This window comes from Prinia subflava, chromosome 2, assembly GCF_021018805.1.
Source record: "Prinia subflava isolate CZ2003 ecotype Zambia chromosome 2, Cam_Psub_1.2, whole genome shotgun sequence".
Lineage (NCBI taxonomy): Eukaryota > Metazoa > Chordata > Aves > Passeriformes > Cisticolidae > Prinia > Prinia subflava.
In genome coordinates this window covers 56,158,601-56,177,897 of record NC_086248.1, presented here as the reverse complement: position 1 = coordinate 56,177,897, position 19,297 = coordinate 56,158,601, and the positions used below count along the sequence as shown (strand labels likewise).

The 19,297-nt window shown below is 37.5% G+C and overlaps 1 protein-coding gene across 8 annotated transcripts in view; it reads right to left on the bottom strand.

Moving 5' to 3' along the window:
- Positions 1-19,297, bottom strand: part of EYA4 (EYA transcriptional coactivator and phosphatase 4) — a 143,045-nt gene that overhangs the window by 14,081 nt on the left and 109,667 nt on the right. For 4 of the 8 annotated variants that reach the window (XM_063390044.1, XM_063390043.1, XM_063390047.1 and 1 more), the window contains 5 exons: positions 18,827-18,903; positions 18,286-18,448; positions 12,585-12,721; positions 11,536-11,619; positions 3,440-3,529 (listed from right to left, as the gene is read on the bottom strand). In XM_063390044.1, coding sequence (XP_063246114.1) covers positions 3,440-3,529; positions 11,536-11,619; positions 12,585-12,721; positions 18,286-18,448; positions 18,827-18,903 — 551 coding nt within the window. Of the gene's footprint in view, positions 1-3,439; positions 3,530-11,535; positions 11,620-12,584; positions 12,722-18,267; positions 18,449-18,826; positions 18,904-19,297 lie in introns of all 8 variants that reach the window. The other 4 variants (XM_063390042.1, XM_063390046.1, XM_063390049.1 and 1 more) reach the window with 1 other exon arrangement.

Here is a 19,297-nt window from a genome sequence, read left to right as displayed (position 1 = left end):
AGAGTAAAGAATCAACACATCATCCATAAAACTTATCCTCCTGAACTGGACAGTAATTTCATTATCCAGTAAAAACACTGACTTATCATGCTGAACACAAAACTGTTTTTAATGAGGGGATATTCAGCACTCTGCTTTCTCAGGCTATACAGAAAACCCTTTTTAATACATATGCTTCAGTCTCCGATAAAACTAGTTTTACCTGCCTCCCAAATTCTGAGATTTACCTAATTCTTATTTTTAATTTCTTATTTCTATTTCTAAACAGAAAAAAAAAGGACAAAATCTCCTTTAAAATATATTTGGATAATGATAAAAATGGAAATACAATTCTGCTTGTTTGAAATAAATACTCTTTTTTTCTTCATTGGCCTGAGAGTGGAGTGGAATAATGGAGTTGGAAGATTCATGTCTGAATTACTATTTGCAATTTGCAGAAATTGGTTTTTTGGTGTGCATAATAGGCCTTGCCAACATTTCTAAATGCTGTCTTAAAATGAGTACTGAGATATGAAGAAAAACTCAGTTTTATTCCTTACCTGGTTGAAAAGAGAATGCCTTAGTTTGGCTGTTATTATAAATCTGAGTCCCATCTCTAAGCGTTGTTTAGGCACATGAACTTTCTGGAGCACCAGACTCCTATGTTCATGGCAGAACACCAACTGCCCTTCCAAGCGTTACTTCTCAAGCTAACTAAAATTTATACCTTGAGAATGCAATAGCTGGAGAACAGCCTAGCCTGAAATAAAAGTGCAGCTTGGCTGATTAGAACATGGGTTACTGGGTCAGCAGGGAATGTCTCAGCAGATCGGAATTTCTGCATCAGCAGTCGTTGCAGTGAGACAGATTTGCATAGAGGAAGGAAAGCTTTATTTTTCTATGTGATAATTTCAGTAACTTGGTTATTATTGCTAGAACCTGCTATGCGGTGTTTGTAACCAAGAAAGAAAGAGGAAAAAAGAAGGTTTAGAGGGTGTAGTGACTAGAGTAAATATTACAGGAATACCGTTCAGTAGTGCTTTGCAGTCGTCGCATCCAGAGCCACGAGCTTTACTGTGGGCTGAGGATGAAAGCCAGACAGAAGGTATGGGACCTGAGGGTCCACCATCCAAAAAGTGACATGATGAGCGGATAAGCAATCTATCTGCTAGTGAATAAAGGCCCATCTCACTTCCTCCAGTGAGAACTGAAGGTCTTGTGTCTGGATGGCCATTATCACCAGCAGCTCAGCAATCATTTCTGCCCCCCAGGGGAGGACAGAGAGAGAAAGACAGAGAAAGAGAGATGGGGAGAGGACAGAAGATGACCCCAAGTCAGATTCTGGGAATTCTCAGAATTTATTATACATTCATCATGCAGATGCACTGTAGTATTCAGTAATGGCCATCTGCTCTGCAAACAGATTTAAACAGACAGGTTTATTCATCAGCATATTAAAGGATACCTCTACATACTTGGGCACTTTATCCTATTTGCTAAGAAGATAGAAAATTGCTGGTCTTCTTGCACATACCTAAATGTATGCATACAACTCATTTCAGCACGTGAACTTTGGAATTTTGGTAATTTTGTAACAGAGTTGGTTTTGACAGCAAGGTGAATTCTGGGCCGTAAAATACTAAATTTCTTGTAGAAATCGCGATTATTAAATATGTATATAAATTACTTTTAATCAAATTATAAATTACTTTTAATCAAATCAAACTGATTGATTTACGAGACTCTCTAAGAGAGCTCCCAAGTAGTATTTTTTGATTTATCTAAAACTGGGAAATGTTCAAGGTCTGGAATGAAGTGGCATATGAGTTTTTGGACAGGGTATTAAAATCATCCTATGAAAATTACCGAAGTATAATGATCCACCTACGACAGCTGAACTTGTGATCTACAGACAAAATAAATAATGAGAGAAAAGAATTATGTTTGAATGGCCACAAGCAAGAATAAAGAGATATGGAAAGAGGGCAAAGTTCTATTTTGCTGAACTCTTCCGCCTGAACTCATCACAACATTGAAGAACAGATTCTACAGAATGGCTTAAATTTTGTTCATGCCACATAAACCCTAAACACACAGGGGCAAAGATCTGCTAAAAAGAAATTTAAGAAATGCTTTGAAAAATTTTTTTAGAATCTCTCCCTGGTACAGGGCACCAGAAGGAGATGTTCACTGAATGTACTTGCATTGACAAGAGAGGCCTCACTAGGACTGCAATAAAGCACACACTGGGAAAAGCACGTCCAGGGCTTTACTTTCTTAGGTTTCTGGTGCTACAAGGAGGACGTGCAGTTCAGGTGTGAGGTAAAATAGATTCCAGTTTCTTGACTTAAAAAGAGCTAAGAATAAATGAGGTCTGCAAGGGATGACTAAGGTAACTACAGACTGGTACCATCTGCTTTTTTTACTGCCTACTTGATGAAGGAACAAAAGACAAAATCAACATCCCAGTGGATGGAAATATTTCACTTATCTTTATTTTGTCTATTCACTCACCAGAGACCTTTCTCTGGGATTCTAAACAAAACCTCAAAGTCTTCCAGCTCCCATTCATGGTAAGTATCTGTCCATGGAGGGAAGCCTTGGATCTACTCTGAGTAAGAAAACAACTGTTTTAGACCAAGAGAAGGTCTGAAAAGCCCCTAGGTTAATTTGAAAACACACATGGATTGTAGGCTGCCACTGTCCACGCTAACAGATCCAGACTCTAAGAGTGAAACTGAAGGCCTGTGAAGCCCAGCTGACAAGGCTGCTTCCCAGACCACTGTCTGTCCCTATGAGACTCCATCCATGTCCTTCTGACAGATGAGCTGCCCACAGAGGGCATTTCCTAAGAAGAGGTCTCTCCCTTTTCTGACCAATTGCCAAATTGTATTCCCTGGGTATATTGTGACAATACATTGGTTGTCTGGTTGCCTTGGGAAGAGACATCAGTGATCAGAATGTCTATCACAGCCCCAGCTCTCTGATGCTGCGTTCTTTGAGGTAAATTTGAGGAACATTCTACATTTGAACAAGTAACGGGCCTGTAGCCAAAAGGCCGCTCAGGTGCATCAAGAGAAGAACAGACTCTTCTGGTCAGACGAGGGCACCCACTGAAAGCAGATGAATATGGAGAACTTCGAGAGAAGAATGTGAGACATGTATGTTACCATCCTGGAGATGACAGCAGACAGCTTTACATAGATGGACCCAAAAAAAGGTGGCCACAAGACAAAGAAAGGAATGGATAGTTTGCAGATTCTCTCTCTCACTGAGTTTCACAGAAGGACTCTGGTGCCACCAGAAGTCAGTGCCACCTGGCCAAACTCTCTCTGATTAGAGTATGACAAACCCAAAGACTACACAGGCAGAAATGTCACATACAATAAACACTAATGCACAACAAAGCCACTAAGTTAAAAATCAGAAATACCGGTGCTAGCATTCCTTTGACTCTTACCTCTAAATCATTAAAAAATAAATGTGTGTCAGCAAGATTAAAAATCATTTCTTCCATTCGCAGTCCAAGAGTCACTGCCATGGGTGGATCCTTAAAAAACAAAAAACAAGGTTAGTTAATTACATATCTCTAAGTCATATTAGAATTACTTTAAAAATTGATGTATATAAAGTAGTTTGAAAAACACTGTAAGGAATTTCCCTGAAATCCTTTCAGCATTAAGCTGTTTTAATGTAATTCTATAAGAAGACACTGCTGAACCTCTGCTTGTGAGAAAATTCAGAGAGCTGCGCATGTTGAAAAATCAAATTTTTTAAAGCCAAGCAATTTGCTGCAGTTCAGCAACCAGGCTGAACTGACAGGAAAAAACGTGGTGGCCATAAACATATACATAAATACAAACATAAACAAATATAAAGAAGACTGGAAATAGGGATGGCACTTTTATAAACAGTGCATGTAGGGAACATACATTCCTGTGGAAAGCATATATAAGTTTTTTGTTTGCTACAGATGCTCCCGTCATTGCTGCTGAAACACAGGAATCCTGGATAAGATTCATTCAAAATGTTGCCTTTGTTTGTAGGTCATCTTTCACGCTATCAAATTGCTCTGCCTCAGCAGGACACCACAAATCTACAGATCTGCAATAACACTGTCTGAGAGCATTATGTGTACAGTTACGGCAAGGTAATTAATCTAACTTTTCTAGGTTTGCCAGGAGAGAGGTAAAACAGATTTGTGTTACCTTACATTTGGTTCAGAGTAATGCTCCCTGATACTTTGCTGACACCTAGTAATTAGTTTGATTATTGCCTTAGTCATCTGTCTGAGCTTGTGGGGTTCTGTTAACTTTGTTATGCTTAAAACATTGTAGTGCTTAAAACACATGCGGTCCTCTTGTCATCAAAATATGAAATATACATATATTTTATAATTTAAACTCTGATTGATATGAGCAAGTTTTCAGAAATCCTCTCTGAAATACCTTGAGTTTTAAAGTCTAAATATTTACTAGCATGTAGCAACAAAATCTCACAAAACCTCAAATGATCATTTGTTAACATTAAAATTAAAGCCTTCCCAACCAGGATCAGACACTCACAATTCCAGTGCTTTGCAATGACAGAATAAAAGATGGCTTCTGCATTCAAGCACTTAATAACTAATGGTAAAATCTGAAACACTGACGTACTTTGACTCTTGCTCATGAAAAAATCAAACTTGAAGGGGAGAACAGTGTTCAAGAAGTTGTTACAATCCAAAGTTAGACCCAGTTCTCTGGCAGTGAAAGGAAATATTTTTATGTTGGCCCTTGAACTGGTCTAGACTAACTTTCAGAAGCAAACAACAAATGCAGTGCACAGGAACAGAATTTTCATCCATTCTGTCTTCTGTAGTTATGTTCACTGGATTTGAAAGTCACACGGCTGAAGGCAGCACCAAGTGCAAAGGTCAGATTTCCAAGAGGATGATTAAGGAACACCATTAACAGACTAGCAAAACTCATGTTAGGCACTGAGAACACAAATCACCAAAATACCTTGGACTCATGAGATTCCTCATCAAGCTGTAACGCTTTTATCAAAATGTCATCACACATGTTTGACGTGTGTTTGTCTCTTTCGTTTGCGTTTCTTTCCTGTGCGTTGTAAACCGTGAATCTTTTCTCCCTAGATACAATATAACCGAGAGTATTTGCAATACTCTTTTTTACCTTAATCCTATGAACACTAAGGCATGTGCATAATTTTCTGGACAGGTGGTAACTTATTATTATTTATATAAGTTATTCACTGGAGTGCTTCCAAAACTGGAATCTCGGACTTTTAATTCTCACCCTCTTTTTTACCCCTTCCTGGGTAGAAGCAGTCTGGAATGCAGAAATTTCCTATAATGTTTTCTGTTATAATTCAGTTTGTTTTGACAGAAACTACCAACTATGTATGACATTTTCCTGCCTTGCCTAGTATAGTTCAAAAATGTAAATGTGACAAAGCTCTTATGATTGTCTTATTAATAGCAGTTTTGTAACCAATTATGCCTGACTATTACTACTAAAATTGTATTTCCTACATTCCTGTTTTGACAAAGGCATGAGAAGCCTATTTCTAGGCACGCTATATAAAATAAAATAAAGCAAAGCAAGGGGAATTTGTTTCAGCCTAGCATAAAGTCACTATGAGATCTCCCTGTAACAACTTCAGCTAGGGAGAATTGCTGGAATTGAATTCTCAAGACATGAACAACTCCTCCCTTAATAAACTGGCCAAAATTTTGACCTGCAACTGTTTTACAAGAATTAAATATCATGTTCCATCCAGCTCTTGCCATGTTAAGTTCTTTTCTTCACAGACTAAAATAGACATGAAAGCAGATTTGTGGTTTTAGAGTGTTTGCACAACATGAAAGAACATGACAGTCATAATTTTACTGTCTTTCAGCCTGAATCAGAAGTTAAAGATTGATTCAAGTAGCACAAGTAGTAGAGTGTTGAAAAGAAAGCAAGAAACTTACAGTTGATACAGATCTTAGCACAGCAAATTGAAAAACTTAGTAAGAGGCAGAGTGAACTGGCAAAATTGTATTTAGTGCTACTCTGCACAAGCACACACAATAGAGGAAAAATGATTTTAAAAAAATCTGGAAGTTTTCCCCAGATAATTCACAGAACAAAGAACAACTCTTTGTCCAACAGAGGCATGATGTTAGCCAGATATCATTAGTGTGCAGAAGAATCAAGACCAGCTACAACACTTCTGTACACCTAAACACAAATTACTTTAGATATGTTAGGATGAAGGCACTAAACTGGAGCCAGACTGTCTGTCTGTGGACTTCTGTACCAAACTGGTCCATCTGTTGGAATGCCTTCTGGGGGACTAGATAAAATACCCTGGGAGGACCAATACTTAAGTGTTTTGATCAAGAGCAGAGTAATTGGAATAAAGCCCCAAAAACTCAGTGCCCAATAGTGGAAGAAATCTATTTAATACTGTCTTGGAATGTCAGATTTCAGCATATATTCAAAATAATTTCATTTCTTGAGAAAAAAAAACAAAAACAAAACCAAAAAAATTCCTGCAAACACCAAAGTGACTTTAATAAAACCTTGGAAAACAAAGAGATAAGTAGACTGTCTGGTAGATTCATTGTGACAGGAATTTGCATGCATGAAGCCTTAACAATAAACAAGAAAACAAGCAACATTTTAAGAAGTGATTTTCAATGGGTGGCTGTCCTGAACTGACTTAAACCAGAACTGACCTAGGGAAAAAATGGAAATGCTCAAGTTAAGTACTAATATTTTAGCTTAGAGAGACTTCTCTATATTATGAAGGACTCTCAGATTTAAGTTGAGCCCTCACTCTCTCATAGTGGACATCTGTCCCAGGAAAAATTCATATGGGTGGCAATGGAGGAAGAGAACACATCTCTTCTTAATAACCGTAGCTGGTGGCTGATGAAGGAAAACTCATGTACTCCATAGGGAGTTTCTGTTCCACGCTCTCTAGAAGGCAGTAGGAAAATCAACTCAGAGGTCTCAGACAAGGAGGGAGTGAATGGAGAGGACAACTGGAGGTGACGAGAGATATACTATTAATACAGGTGGACAAGAGAATATTTATGAGTGAATTTGGGAACGTCATTCTGGGTGTTATAGGTGGCAAAGTTTTTCTGTTTAATGACCAGATAAGCAGACAGTAGAAAGATAAATAGAAAGCTTCTGAGCCCTTCTCAGAAAAGTGCACAAAGTAAATGAGGCTTCCCTGACAACCTTCTGTCATTTGCAATGTTATAAAAAATGGCAAAATATGATCATCAAATGTGGATTTGTTTTGATTTTTGCACTTGGAAATCACATTCTCTGTCTTTTAAGATCACAAAGGAATTTTATTCTTCTTTTAAACAGTTGCACTTTGAGTCATAGCATTTATCTGGGAATCCTTGCCCTCTGGATTGACCTAGGAGAAATTAATGAAATGTAAGCGCTTGGAGCTAAACAAAAGTCCAGCTTAATCATCCTTCAACCAGCAAGAATAACTGGAATGCAATGGAACAAAGAATACACACTGTTCACAGGGAAAAAGAATGTACCTCATAAACTTTTAAGAGATGATGACATCTCCTAGCACATGTCCTGTCACATCAACAAATGCTCACTTAAGAGCTCAGCATTGTAGAAAACCGTATCTGTCAACTGGTGCTCAGCTGCAAAAACCATCATCATCCACACAAGTCACAATGTAACAGCTCCAATGCCAATGTTCACAATTTGCTGCTGCAGTAAATAATTAAAAATAGAAGTGTACTGGTTTCATGAAGCACAATGCAGATGAGCAAATGAGCTGAAAAGTGAGAGGTGATCTTACTGCTGGAAGGCAGCACAGCTTCCCTGAAACCTAACACAGGTGCACTGTAGTTTTTATTCTCTGTGTTAGCCCACTAGAATAACCAGCATACCAAAAGCCACAGAGAAACAGCCACAGGTAGAAAACAGAAAGGCATTAAATATTCTTCTGGGAAAGCTTTATATTTTAAATGCAGAAGTGATACACTGGCCAAGTTCTGGCCAAATCTCTTCAGTTCAGCTGAGTTTAAAGCTATACTCTACTGACACCCAGATATGCAGCAGCAATCTGCCCCATTTTTAAATGAGATACTTACAGCTGCATCCTTCAGCAAATCACTAATTCTGTTTTAACATGGTTATTATAAAATTTTGACATCAAATAATTTTCCTAGAAAATTTTGACATTTGACATTTCAAATAATTCTCATACCATGCAAAGTGCTGAACAAGTATATACCAAGGAAAGTGTCCATTCTCAGCTTCATAGATCCTTAGGCATAAGTCAGAAATCTGCTGTTCTCTTGACAAATACACAACCTGAAACTTGCCTACTGGATCCAGGCCTTCCAAATAATCTCTGCCAAGGAAAGCCCTACTTGCCTAAGGATTTGCTGGTTTGACTTTCCTTTTTCTCTTATACTGCAACCACTTGTTAAACTGTAGAAATCTTTTGAAAGTGTTTATTTCTGGATACACCTGCAGCTCTCAAGTGCTCCTGCATTCACATGAGGATCCCTATGTCAGGCCATAATATGCTGCACCTCCTCTCACTGCATCCCTGTGCAGCCTGAACTGCAGCAGAACAGAGAGATTAAAAGACTAATTTCTGATATGTGGGTTTTTTTACCTGGTACTCAAAGAAACAGGAAAAAGCTGGTGAAAACAAGGAATGAAAGTTTTCATGTCAATGAGTACATGGGAAAGAACTGAGAGTGAATATGCTTGCCTGTATATTCCCATTAGCTCTAAACTCAGCATCACATTCCTTCTAAGCATGAAGTGAGAACATTTGGTATAAGAAATTGCCTTCCCTTAAAGCAATTTTTTGCTTTAAAGACACAATATTCTCATGTAGGAAATTAAAAATGGGAGAGAAAGAAAATTCTGCTTGTCCTGTAAGGTGTTATTTTTCTTGAAGTGGTTTCTTTTTTTTGTGAGTACCTTGATTATGTTATACAAAATGGGCTCATGAAATACATGTGGAAGAACATGGTATTCACAGCTGAGCAGCTGTGTGACATTAGATGGCTTTACTTTTTAAAATTTGACAGCAAATCACCACAGTTAAATAATTTACCATCTCCACTATTTTACACTACCCTGTTTCTTTTTTCATTGTTAGGCAACAATTTTATATCACCTTTCCAAGACAAACAGCTCTCTCAATAATTTTGAAAGACCTATGTGCTAACAAGACTTCTTCTGACAACCTCACAATTCATGGAGCATTTACTCTCATAGCAACCCAATTCTCATAATAATCCAGTCTTCAGTCTGGATTAAGAGCTTGTGTACAGATGCAAATCATAAGCAGAAAAGACAGGGACCATATGTGCTAAACATTTCATGTACCAGAGACTGAGTGAAGTCTATCCGTGGGATCTTTCACTTTTCCCATTTCTAACCTCTTGGGCACTTAGGCTGAGACACATCCCACCTTAAATTTAGGCAACACTACAATGACATGCAAAAGCTAAAGCCATTATAAGCTCTTCCTGTATTCCCTTTCCTACTGCTCTAGCTTCCTTGCAGTCAACAATATTTATATTTGACTTTCTCTATCAGTAACTCATCACACAAGTTCTATGTAAATATGGCAATGGCAACCACTGCAGGAAGGAAAACATCTACTACTTTCATTTTACAGGGTCTGGAAATGAGTAACTTTCCCTACTAGTGTGGATGTCACCTATCAGTACCAAAAAAAAAAAAATGAAAAAAAGAGAAAAGAGGATTTTACTTAAGAATTCTGCACCTTTTGCTTTATTATTGTCCAAGACATTTGTTTGCTGATGTTGATCTCAGCAGTATAACTACATTAATTTCACTAACACTTGAGATACTTTTGGTTTATATAAGACTCTGTTGTCAGTACTACTGTCTGTTAATATGCCATTACTAATATACCAAGAGGAATTACATTCCTGGTGCTGTTTCCAAGACAGTTATCCAGAGATGGTTCGTGAGCTAGAAAATGTGCTCTGATTTTTAAAACTATGTGCTACTGTTGATTTAGGAAACATCCAAAGGACACAATCGAAAAAGAATGAAAGGAATAACTTTATCACTGTGACAGTTCAGCAAGTCCTGTGGTAGTCTATGGGCTACTCTCAAAGTGATACAAAAGTTCATGTTCAGCTAGGTTTATCTCTTGTTTTGATAACTATTAGTTGGAAATGGTTCTGACAAAGCCACTGCTGACACAGTGACTGAAAAATGTCTGTAAAACAGCAGAAGAGGAGTTTTTGACAGAGTACTAGATAGTGCACAGATGTGGCACTGTGAAGCCACAAAGCAAGGATGTTTTTTACAAGACATGAGTATCTATCCTTATCTTAGCATTCCAGAAATTCAGATTTTGCACTTGGCCTGTGACTTTTCCTGTTAACTTTCTTTCTTAATAACCACAAAATGTTGATTGCATGGAAGACTGGCCCATAATCTGGTTATAATCCACAGGTTCTGGCTTTGGACATTCTAACCCATTGGTAGGGGAGGGGGTTGTGAAGAGCATTTCTGTAATGTACTGTCTCTCACATCCTTTTCTCAAGTATCTGATTCTGGCTGGAATAAAGATGCTGAAAACATGCTAAACAAGCCCCTTATCTGGGACAATATGGACATGGTTATGTTCTTAAAAAGAAATACTTGAACAGCACAGAGAAAATAAGAGAAAACTATATAGTGTCTACTACATGTCACTACATAGTGACAACCCCTTTATCCATTTTCCTCCTTCCACATATTTGATTTTTTGTTTCATCCAGGCCTTTAGCTCTACCTCTCCCATTAGTCTGCTCCTCTTGCTGCACACCAGACCCTTCTCACCTTGTCCAAGCAGCCATTCCCTGGACTGCCAGCACCAGCCCCAGGGCTCCTGCTCCTGCAGTCTGCCACTGCCTCTTTTTGCCTCCCTCACTCTTCTTCCTGCTCTCCCACTCACTGCTCTGTGACATGAACTCCTTTTGGACTCATTGGAGGGGAGAGGAGGCTTAAAACTACTTTGGAGAGGGTTTCACCCCAGAGCCAGCCAAGGGAACCAAAAATTCAATGAAAAAGGTGGGGAATCAAAGAACAACATCTGCAGCTGGCATTGAAATAAGTCAGACTCTTACTCATCCTATTCATAAATTTCCTGGTAAATTCAGCCACCAGTCCAGTTTCTTCTTTCTGCCTCTACTCTTTCCAGATACTGTCAGTTATTTCCATTTGTGCATTTCATCTATTATCTCCCTGCAATGTCTCTTCCAACGCACATCAGGAACATCATTCTTGTTCCTCTATAAATTCTCCTCTCATTTGCAGCATCTGCTTCAGCTCTGCCTCCTGTATTGTACTTAAGGTCTGTGCCTCACTTCTCTCCTTGACTTCTTCAAATTATCCCTCTGAAAATGGGGTTTACTGTACATTTTACCTTTAACTTCATGCATAAGAGCCATAACGAACACAGAGGTGAAAAAACATATACACAGTCAGGCCAGACAGCTGCAGTGAATTGACACAAAATTCACAGCTCACATACCTTGCCATACTTCTGTGCGTAGGATCCTGTAAGCAGCGAGTGAAAAACTATGATTGTTTCATCCAGATCCCAAACAAACACACGCTGAAAGCAGAATTGAGGAAAATGTTATTGAACAAATAACATCACAGTCCCACCACCACACCACCCAGGGAGGCTAAAAGTCAAGTCAGTCTTAGAAGTTTAACCAAGTGCTTATTAACTGAGCAGGTTTTCTCTGAAAATAGGCAATAGCAGTGTATCATGCATGGTAAAAAGTCAAAAGGCAGTAACCTTTTAACTCTTCAACTATTTGTTATTTTTCTCTAAAAAGCTTTTCACAAAAGCTCTGTAATACAGATTTCAGAAATGTGATGGGGCGTCAAACATAATTTTTAAAGATAAACAGTACTTTCAGATACTTCTCTTACTGATTCAAGTCTTCCTGATTCAAGATTATTTTTATTTCTACTGTATAACTAATATTTTGGGTAAAAATGTTAAACACCACTGCCATATAGAATTTAATACTGTAGGATAAAACAAATCATTTAAACTCAGTTTCATTCATTCAATTTCACCCATTTTGATTTTCACTGATAAAAATAATAATTTAAAAAACCCAACCAACCAAAAGAAACGCTGAATTGTAAAAAGTTAGTTTCTTCACTGGAAAAATGAAATCCTTTGAAAAGCAAAAATAACTACATTAAGCTGAGCAATATATTTGAGATTTCCTGTTCAAAAAACTGCAAGAAAATATGACAATTTTGAGTGCAGATTTGTGGTTCTATTGCATGAGAAACTGCCAGATTCATAATCTGAGAGCTAGAAAGCACAAAGCTGAAACACACTTACCTTTCTGCCTAATTTTGTCATGCAGAACTGTGCAGTCTCATTGTACATGTAGATTAAAACAGCTGCTACTCTCTGTTACATTCAGTTAGTGAGACTGAGTCCATGATGTCTTCTAAAATGCTTTAAGCTATTTTCACAGGTGCAGTGTTCAGAATTTACACCTCATCAGAAGAAACCTCCACATTAACATTCATCAATTACCACAGACATACCTCCAAGTCACTGTCTGGAGGGGGTGATGGATTATTCTTCCGCCCTCTACCTCGAGACTTTGACCCAGAACTCCTACATGTTCTTTCGTCAAGATCTTTGATTGGCGTGGAGGGGCTCTGCACTGTGTCAAACTCCCCTGTAGAGTCAACCATTCATGTCAAAATTATTGCTGGATTTTTAAGTAATTAATGTTTTTTCCCTCAAAGTCCAACATGTCTGTATGCAAACTCAATGACAACAGGCATGTAAAAATGTTGTATAAAAAGAATGATAATGTGGCTTGTCTTAGGTAGATGGGATCAGCATATGCCACACACACTTTTGACTTTACCAATAAAACACTGTAAAGATTAGCAGAATAAGACCAAAATTGTCACATATACATGTGCATATACAAAAATACACACAAGCCCAGGCAAAATATCAATATATCTAAGAAAGGTGTGTTTTAGAAGTCATACTAATGGTTTCTCAAAACATGAAGTGCTTTTTAATTAAAGTATTTAATTTCCCATGTTTTTAGTTCAGCTAGACTTATTTCCAGGTCCTGCTTTACTTTTACCAGAACACACTTTGGCACTCATCCATGATCCAGAAAAGCCAGGCAGTTTCCAGCTTCATGTCCTCCTCACGTCACCTGCTCTTTCATAAAGTTCACTTTTTTCTTCACCATACCTCAGCCCATAAATTGTCAGAGGGAAGTCATAATATTAAATGCAAGATTCTAGTTAGTACTTGAAAGAGGATGAAGTTGTACTTGCTGTGTTCTGATCGTCTTTCTCTAAGTATGAGGCATTGTGGGCTGTCACAGAGATGTGCTGGAACAGCCTTTGATCTGGTATGGCATAGCTGGTCTTAACCATGCTCAAGCCCATCCCTGGGCTTCAATAAATTTTGCCCATTTAATGAAGCTTAGCATCTTCAGCTTTCAAAATTTCTAGCAATAAATGCAGTTTGGCTAGGTTCCTGAGTGCTAAATGACCAAAAAAACCCCCTCCTTCATAATTTATCCTATTAATTATGATTTGATTTTTCTCCACTAAAGGAGGAATGGGTACAGCTTTGATCTGACATCTAATACACATTTTGGTTCAAGAGAGTCCTCGAGCTGTCTGTAATTGAGCATTTCTGGGCCATGGGTAATATTTGTTAAAAGTGCTCATGATGGCAAATATGCCATCGTGAATAAGTTAACACTTGGCTCAAACATTCCCCAAAAATCATCTGTGATGCATCTGATTTTGAGTTGGAATCAGATTTTTTTTTTTTTTTTTCATTTTTACTAAAGGACATCACCGAGCATCCAGCAGATGAAGGAGATTAATTTTTCTGCTCTGCTCTAAACTTGCAAGACCACATCTGGGAAAATGCACAGTTTTGGGTCCCAAAGTAGAAGAGAGATATTGCCAAACTGGAGTTAGTTCAGCTGAGGGTCATCACGACAGTTAAGGGGGCTGAGCACGTAGTAGAAGAGGCTGAGTGACTTTTCATAGAGGTATGCAGAGAAAGGACAAGACACAGAGGCAGAAATCCCTACAGAATGGGGAGAGAGACAGTTCTTGTTGACTAATCATTTCTATTCCCAGCATGGTGTTGATGTCAGCAAGGTCACAGCAGGCAGTGAAGCAATCAATAAGGATCACATTATCTTGGCTCTTTCCCCATAAGGACAGCAAAATCTACTTGGCTAATTACAAATGTACAAGAAGCATGCAAATCAAAATCCTTGTGCAGCTTTAAAGTAAGTTCTGAGTGTGCAAGAGCTCTGTGGAAAAATAGTTTCTTAGACTTTTATGATGGAGTGGAAAAATTGTCCCAAACCAAAACCCCAGAAAAAAAAGGCAAAAACTAAGAAAGTGAAGGTGAATGTTTACATTCTTACCACAAAGATCTTCTTATTTATAACACTTCAACACATTACAACCAAATCAAGACTCATTTCCACAGTAATGTATTAAAACATCTGTTCTCAATGACAGTGTTTATTCTAATCTACCAAAAATAAAATATATATTAAAAAAAAAAAACCTGTTCTAAATCTTCTCTGAAATTACCCAACAACTGAAGTAAATAACTCCAATTTTCATTTAGCATTAGCCATTACCAGTTGCTCTAGGCTTCTGCTTGGGTCAATGCTGTGCATGATTGCATAATTATCTATTAATCAGTACTGTAACTAATCGCTGTTCCTTGTAAAGTCTAGATATTTAAAGCCAACTTTATTTCATTATACTAATCTCTGAATCAGAATGAGCAGCTGTCTCTTATTTGAGTGCAAGGTATGCATCTATTTTAGAACTGCAGAAGTCAGTGGTGCTTGTTTTTTTAAACAACTGTAGGCTTAATTGCTTGATTTGCCTTTTACCAACAGCAGTCTAAAGGAAAAACTGCACTTTTCTTATCCTCCATTTGCTTTAGAAAGGAGATCAATGCTGATAAAATGAAAACTTATTAAAATTCAGCCCTGTAACATAAAAGAATGTAAGAAATTCTAGTCCCAAAGAGTACTGAAAACATTACCATCATGAAGAGCTCCTACTGCAGCTCATAATAGACAGAAATTTTTATTACAATGTTTGAAAATTTTTAGCTTTTTCAATATTCAACACATGCCTAATAAATATACCTCATAGCTTCTTCCCACTGGGACTGTGAGCAGTGCCAGTGATCCAAGAAAACAGGAGGAAAATGTTAAAACCAGAACATGAAATGACCTCTTTATCACAGATGTTCCTTCACATACTCATACACTTGAATATGAAGCTTTTCATGATTTTCACGCTGTGAAGACCTTGCAGCAGCTCCAGATAGAGGACAGGGAATTACAGCACCAAGTTACAAAGGGAATTATGGCACCACATTACAAATGGAGGGGACCTTTCATATCCAGGACATTGCTTCCCACCTCTAGTTTGATGATGTGAACATCCCCTCCTCCTTGTTAAAACACAGTTCTATGACTTAAGAAGGAAAAAAAGAGGTTGTGCAGTCTGAGTATAAACCAAATGCCATCTCCCAGAGAAGCTGTAAAGAGTGAGTGGGTACCAAATTAAGCTTTGCTGCATCCCAGTAATGGAATGGGAGCTAATATCCTATAGTGTTTTGCCTCCCCTAACCCTGGATGTATGATAGCAAGGTGCCTTCACATTATCCAGGCCTATATTCTCTGCTACAGTTTTGTTTGTCCCAGATTAAATGTACTCCCGTATTCATCAAACATATTGGAGTGCAATTATTTCCTGAGACTTCATCTCCCAATCTGTCTGAGTTATCCATATTTGAGATGAAGTGCCGTAGGAGACACCTATTTATCTCACAAATACTCTGTGGTAATGAGTGCATTTTGAAAAATCTTAATATAAGGCAGGCTCAATACAAGCTCAGAAGAGAAGTCCCTGGTTTAAGGAGCTGAGCATTACACAGATGTAGAATTGATGATATTGTTCTTATGGATTGACTTTTGTTACATATCCTTACCAGGCAGAGCAGCCAGAAGACAGCTTCAACATTACAAACCAGCTTTTTTTTTTTTTTTTTTTTTTTCTTTTTTCCCTGATTTGTAGTGTGTCATTGCTTGTCGTGAATAGCAGAAAGAGTAAAGTCTATTTCAAATTTCATCTCATTTTCTTTGCACAGTCAATAACTAAAATTGTAGCTGGCATTAACTCTTGATCTGATGGGGCTTTATTATGAAAATGAGAAATCCTGTATGTGCAGATAGTACTAGAGGCTTTGATTCGATATTCAAATTGACAGCTAGATGCCAGAAGAATGAAGTGCCTTGCTGTGTTCAGTCTTAGGTTTTTGTTGGAGGAAGTCTTAAGGACGTGTTTGACACCAAGAGAACACAGTGAGTGCTAAAGAACTGCAGTATGATCTATGATATCTGGAATTATCTCCAAGACACTGCCCCTCACCAATGGGAATTTATTTTTACTGTGACACAGAAGGGCACAGGCATGTCATGCATTCACAAAGTGGGCGTTTCACTCTCAGCAGAGGGTCTCATGATCACTGCCACGCTTCACAGAAGTAAGGAGCGGATGGGGGCAGGTTTGTTGCACTCAAATGCACAACCCATGTAACAAGAGAATAAGTTCATATACTTAAACTATCCACAACCAAGAAAAACCTTTTCTGTTTCACAGATATGAAGCCTTCAATATTTTTTCAACATGTTCAAACTATTTAAGATTCCTTTTTTTTCCCCGATTCTATTCAATACTAATGGTATTTGTAATAATACATGATACATTTACACAGCATTTCTAGGAAACAGATACCTAGAGGATAAACAACATGAGAAAACATCTGATTTTCTCAAATGAGAATATGAAGGAATAACAAAGCAGCAAGTAAAAGTATACAGGGCATACACAGCTATCAAGACATGTAACTTGTGAGTACACTTCATACTCTTTTAAAAGTTCTTTACACATGATTTGTGTCTGTTATAGATATCCTCCACCTGTTGAAATTTCACTTGATTTCCCATTACCTTTAGGTTCTTCCTAGATTTGCATTCTGAGACTACTGAATAACATTACACTTTTCATCAAAAATCAAGGGAATATGTATCTCCCCATTGCCATTCCATACCATAACCATACCATACCCTACCCCAAACATACACCCACAAACACATGCACTGTTACACTTTAAAAATCAGCCTGAGGAAAACATCTGGGTAGGAAAAATTTCCACTAATTTAGTTAAAAATTCCAGTATTTTTAGCAAATTTAAGCAGTTTATATGATGTGTGGATCCTTGCTTTTACTTTTTTATACAGTGTTACCTTTCCTTTGTACAAATTCACTACAATAATACATTAGTCTTTCTACTGTATTTTTCAATAAGATGGTGCAGTTGTTAGGAAGATTTATGCAATAAGGTGATTTTGTGACCAAAGCACAAATTCCTCCCCTATTCAGAGCCTAATCCAAAAGCCAATTTGTTAGTCTTTTTAGAAATGCTCACAGTCTGTGGGCATGGCAGACACTGCCCACGCTGGCTGAGTGAAGCCAGTGTCCCTGAGAGACACCGCTCTGAGAGTGCTTCAGAAAAATGAAGAACTGCTGCTACCCTCCAGGGCTGTCCTAGGAATACAGGAAGCAGCCTCCTGTGCTGTGGTGGCTGAGCACAAGAGGGCAGGGCTGGGCAGGCAAAGGGAGCCTCCTTATGTCTCCTGATAATGCTCCTCTTGCAAATTAGACTATTTCAATACAATTTTTTTAATGGTGCTAATAACTAATTTCTCTAGTCTTGGTTACTTAAATTAGTGAACTAGCAAGCATGGCTTGTACATATTTGAATAAAGCCCATGTGCTCTTGCCAGCATGGCTGGGGCATAATTGAATGAAAAATGGTATATTTTTAAAAATTCTTTACAGCAATTCTTCAGAATGTATAGGTGGAAACAACATTGTTCCACTGCCAGTGATACAATCATCTCAGTCTGCAAGAAGCTTTCTTAATTACCAAACAAACAGGACAGGTTTCCTAACTAAACAGTAAAAAATCTTTTTTTTGGGTCATTTACATGACAAAGTTTTCTGAAAGGCATGAATATCAGTAATATAGATAATATATAATATAATAATAAAATATCAATATCCATGCAAGCTGAATATGGAAACCTTGTCTTCATACAAACAGCAAAAAAAATACAAAAATTGTTTTCACCTGAATGTAGATCTGTACCTGGTTGACTAGTCAAGCCAGGGAGAGAGTCCTGTAATTGGTAGGTTGATGATGATGAGGTGCCATCAGCCGTGTTGTTTGAGGTCATATATGCACCATATGTTGATGCTGAGTAATACTGTGCATACTGATTTTGGCCAAAAGCTGTGTATGACGGATAATCCTGAAACAGCAGATGCAGCACAGCACTCAATTAAGTACAGTCATGAGTGAATTTTTTCCCATTAAATATTGGTGTGCAATCATATGACTTTTGCAAGTGTTTTGAATGCTTGGTTTAGCTTTTTAAAAAAATATAAGAATATTTAGTGTTTTTTAATTTAAAGATATTTACTAAAAGACTACATGGAAGCTGCTGAAATACTTAAGTGCTAAAATATGTAACTAGGCTTCCAGTAAGATTTTGATCACTTTCCACTGAAAAGCATTGAACCACAGTGAGTCTCATTCAACATAACAGATCTAAATTATAATAACATTCTATCATTGGAGTTATAAAAGTCCTTTTGTAATTGGCAAATAAAAATGGTAATACTCATACCTGTTGTGAACTGAAGTTTGTAGAATTTGAAACAGAATTGTTTGAATAAATAGTGGACGATGGTGTGAAACTAGAACCTAAAATTAAGAAATACAATTAACTGTGAGAACTTGTTTGTGAATCAAAATGAAATTCTAATTAGAATATTCCATATAAAGATGAAAATGAATCAGAACAGAAAAACAACTTTTATTTTCTGTTAGAAAAATAAAACACTGTAATAAAACTTTAAAAGAAATTAAATGCTCCTTCCATGTATACAGGCATGCATTCCTCTTCACACCATGCAAGGACAATATCAGCAGTAAGTCATCTCACCAATTTAGAAGGCATTTTTCAGTTTATTGCATTCTCACCTCTCCTCAAGCACTGTTTTTCTCTTTTGTCTTCATTTCTAATACTTAGCATTACGTTTGAGAAACAAAAACCTTTTCAAAAGACTAAATCCGGGTGTTTTTAATCAGTCTGTAA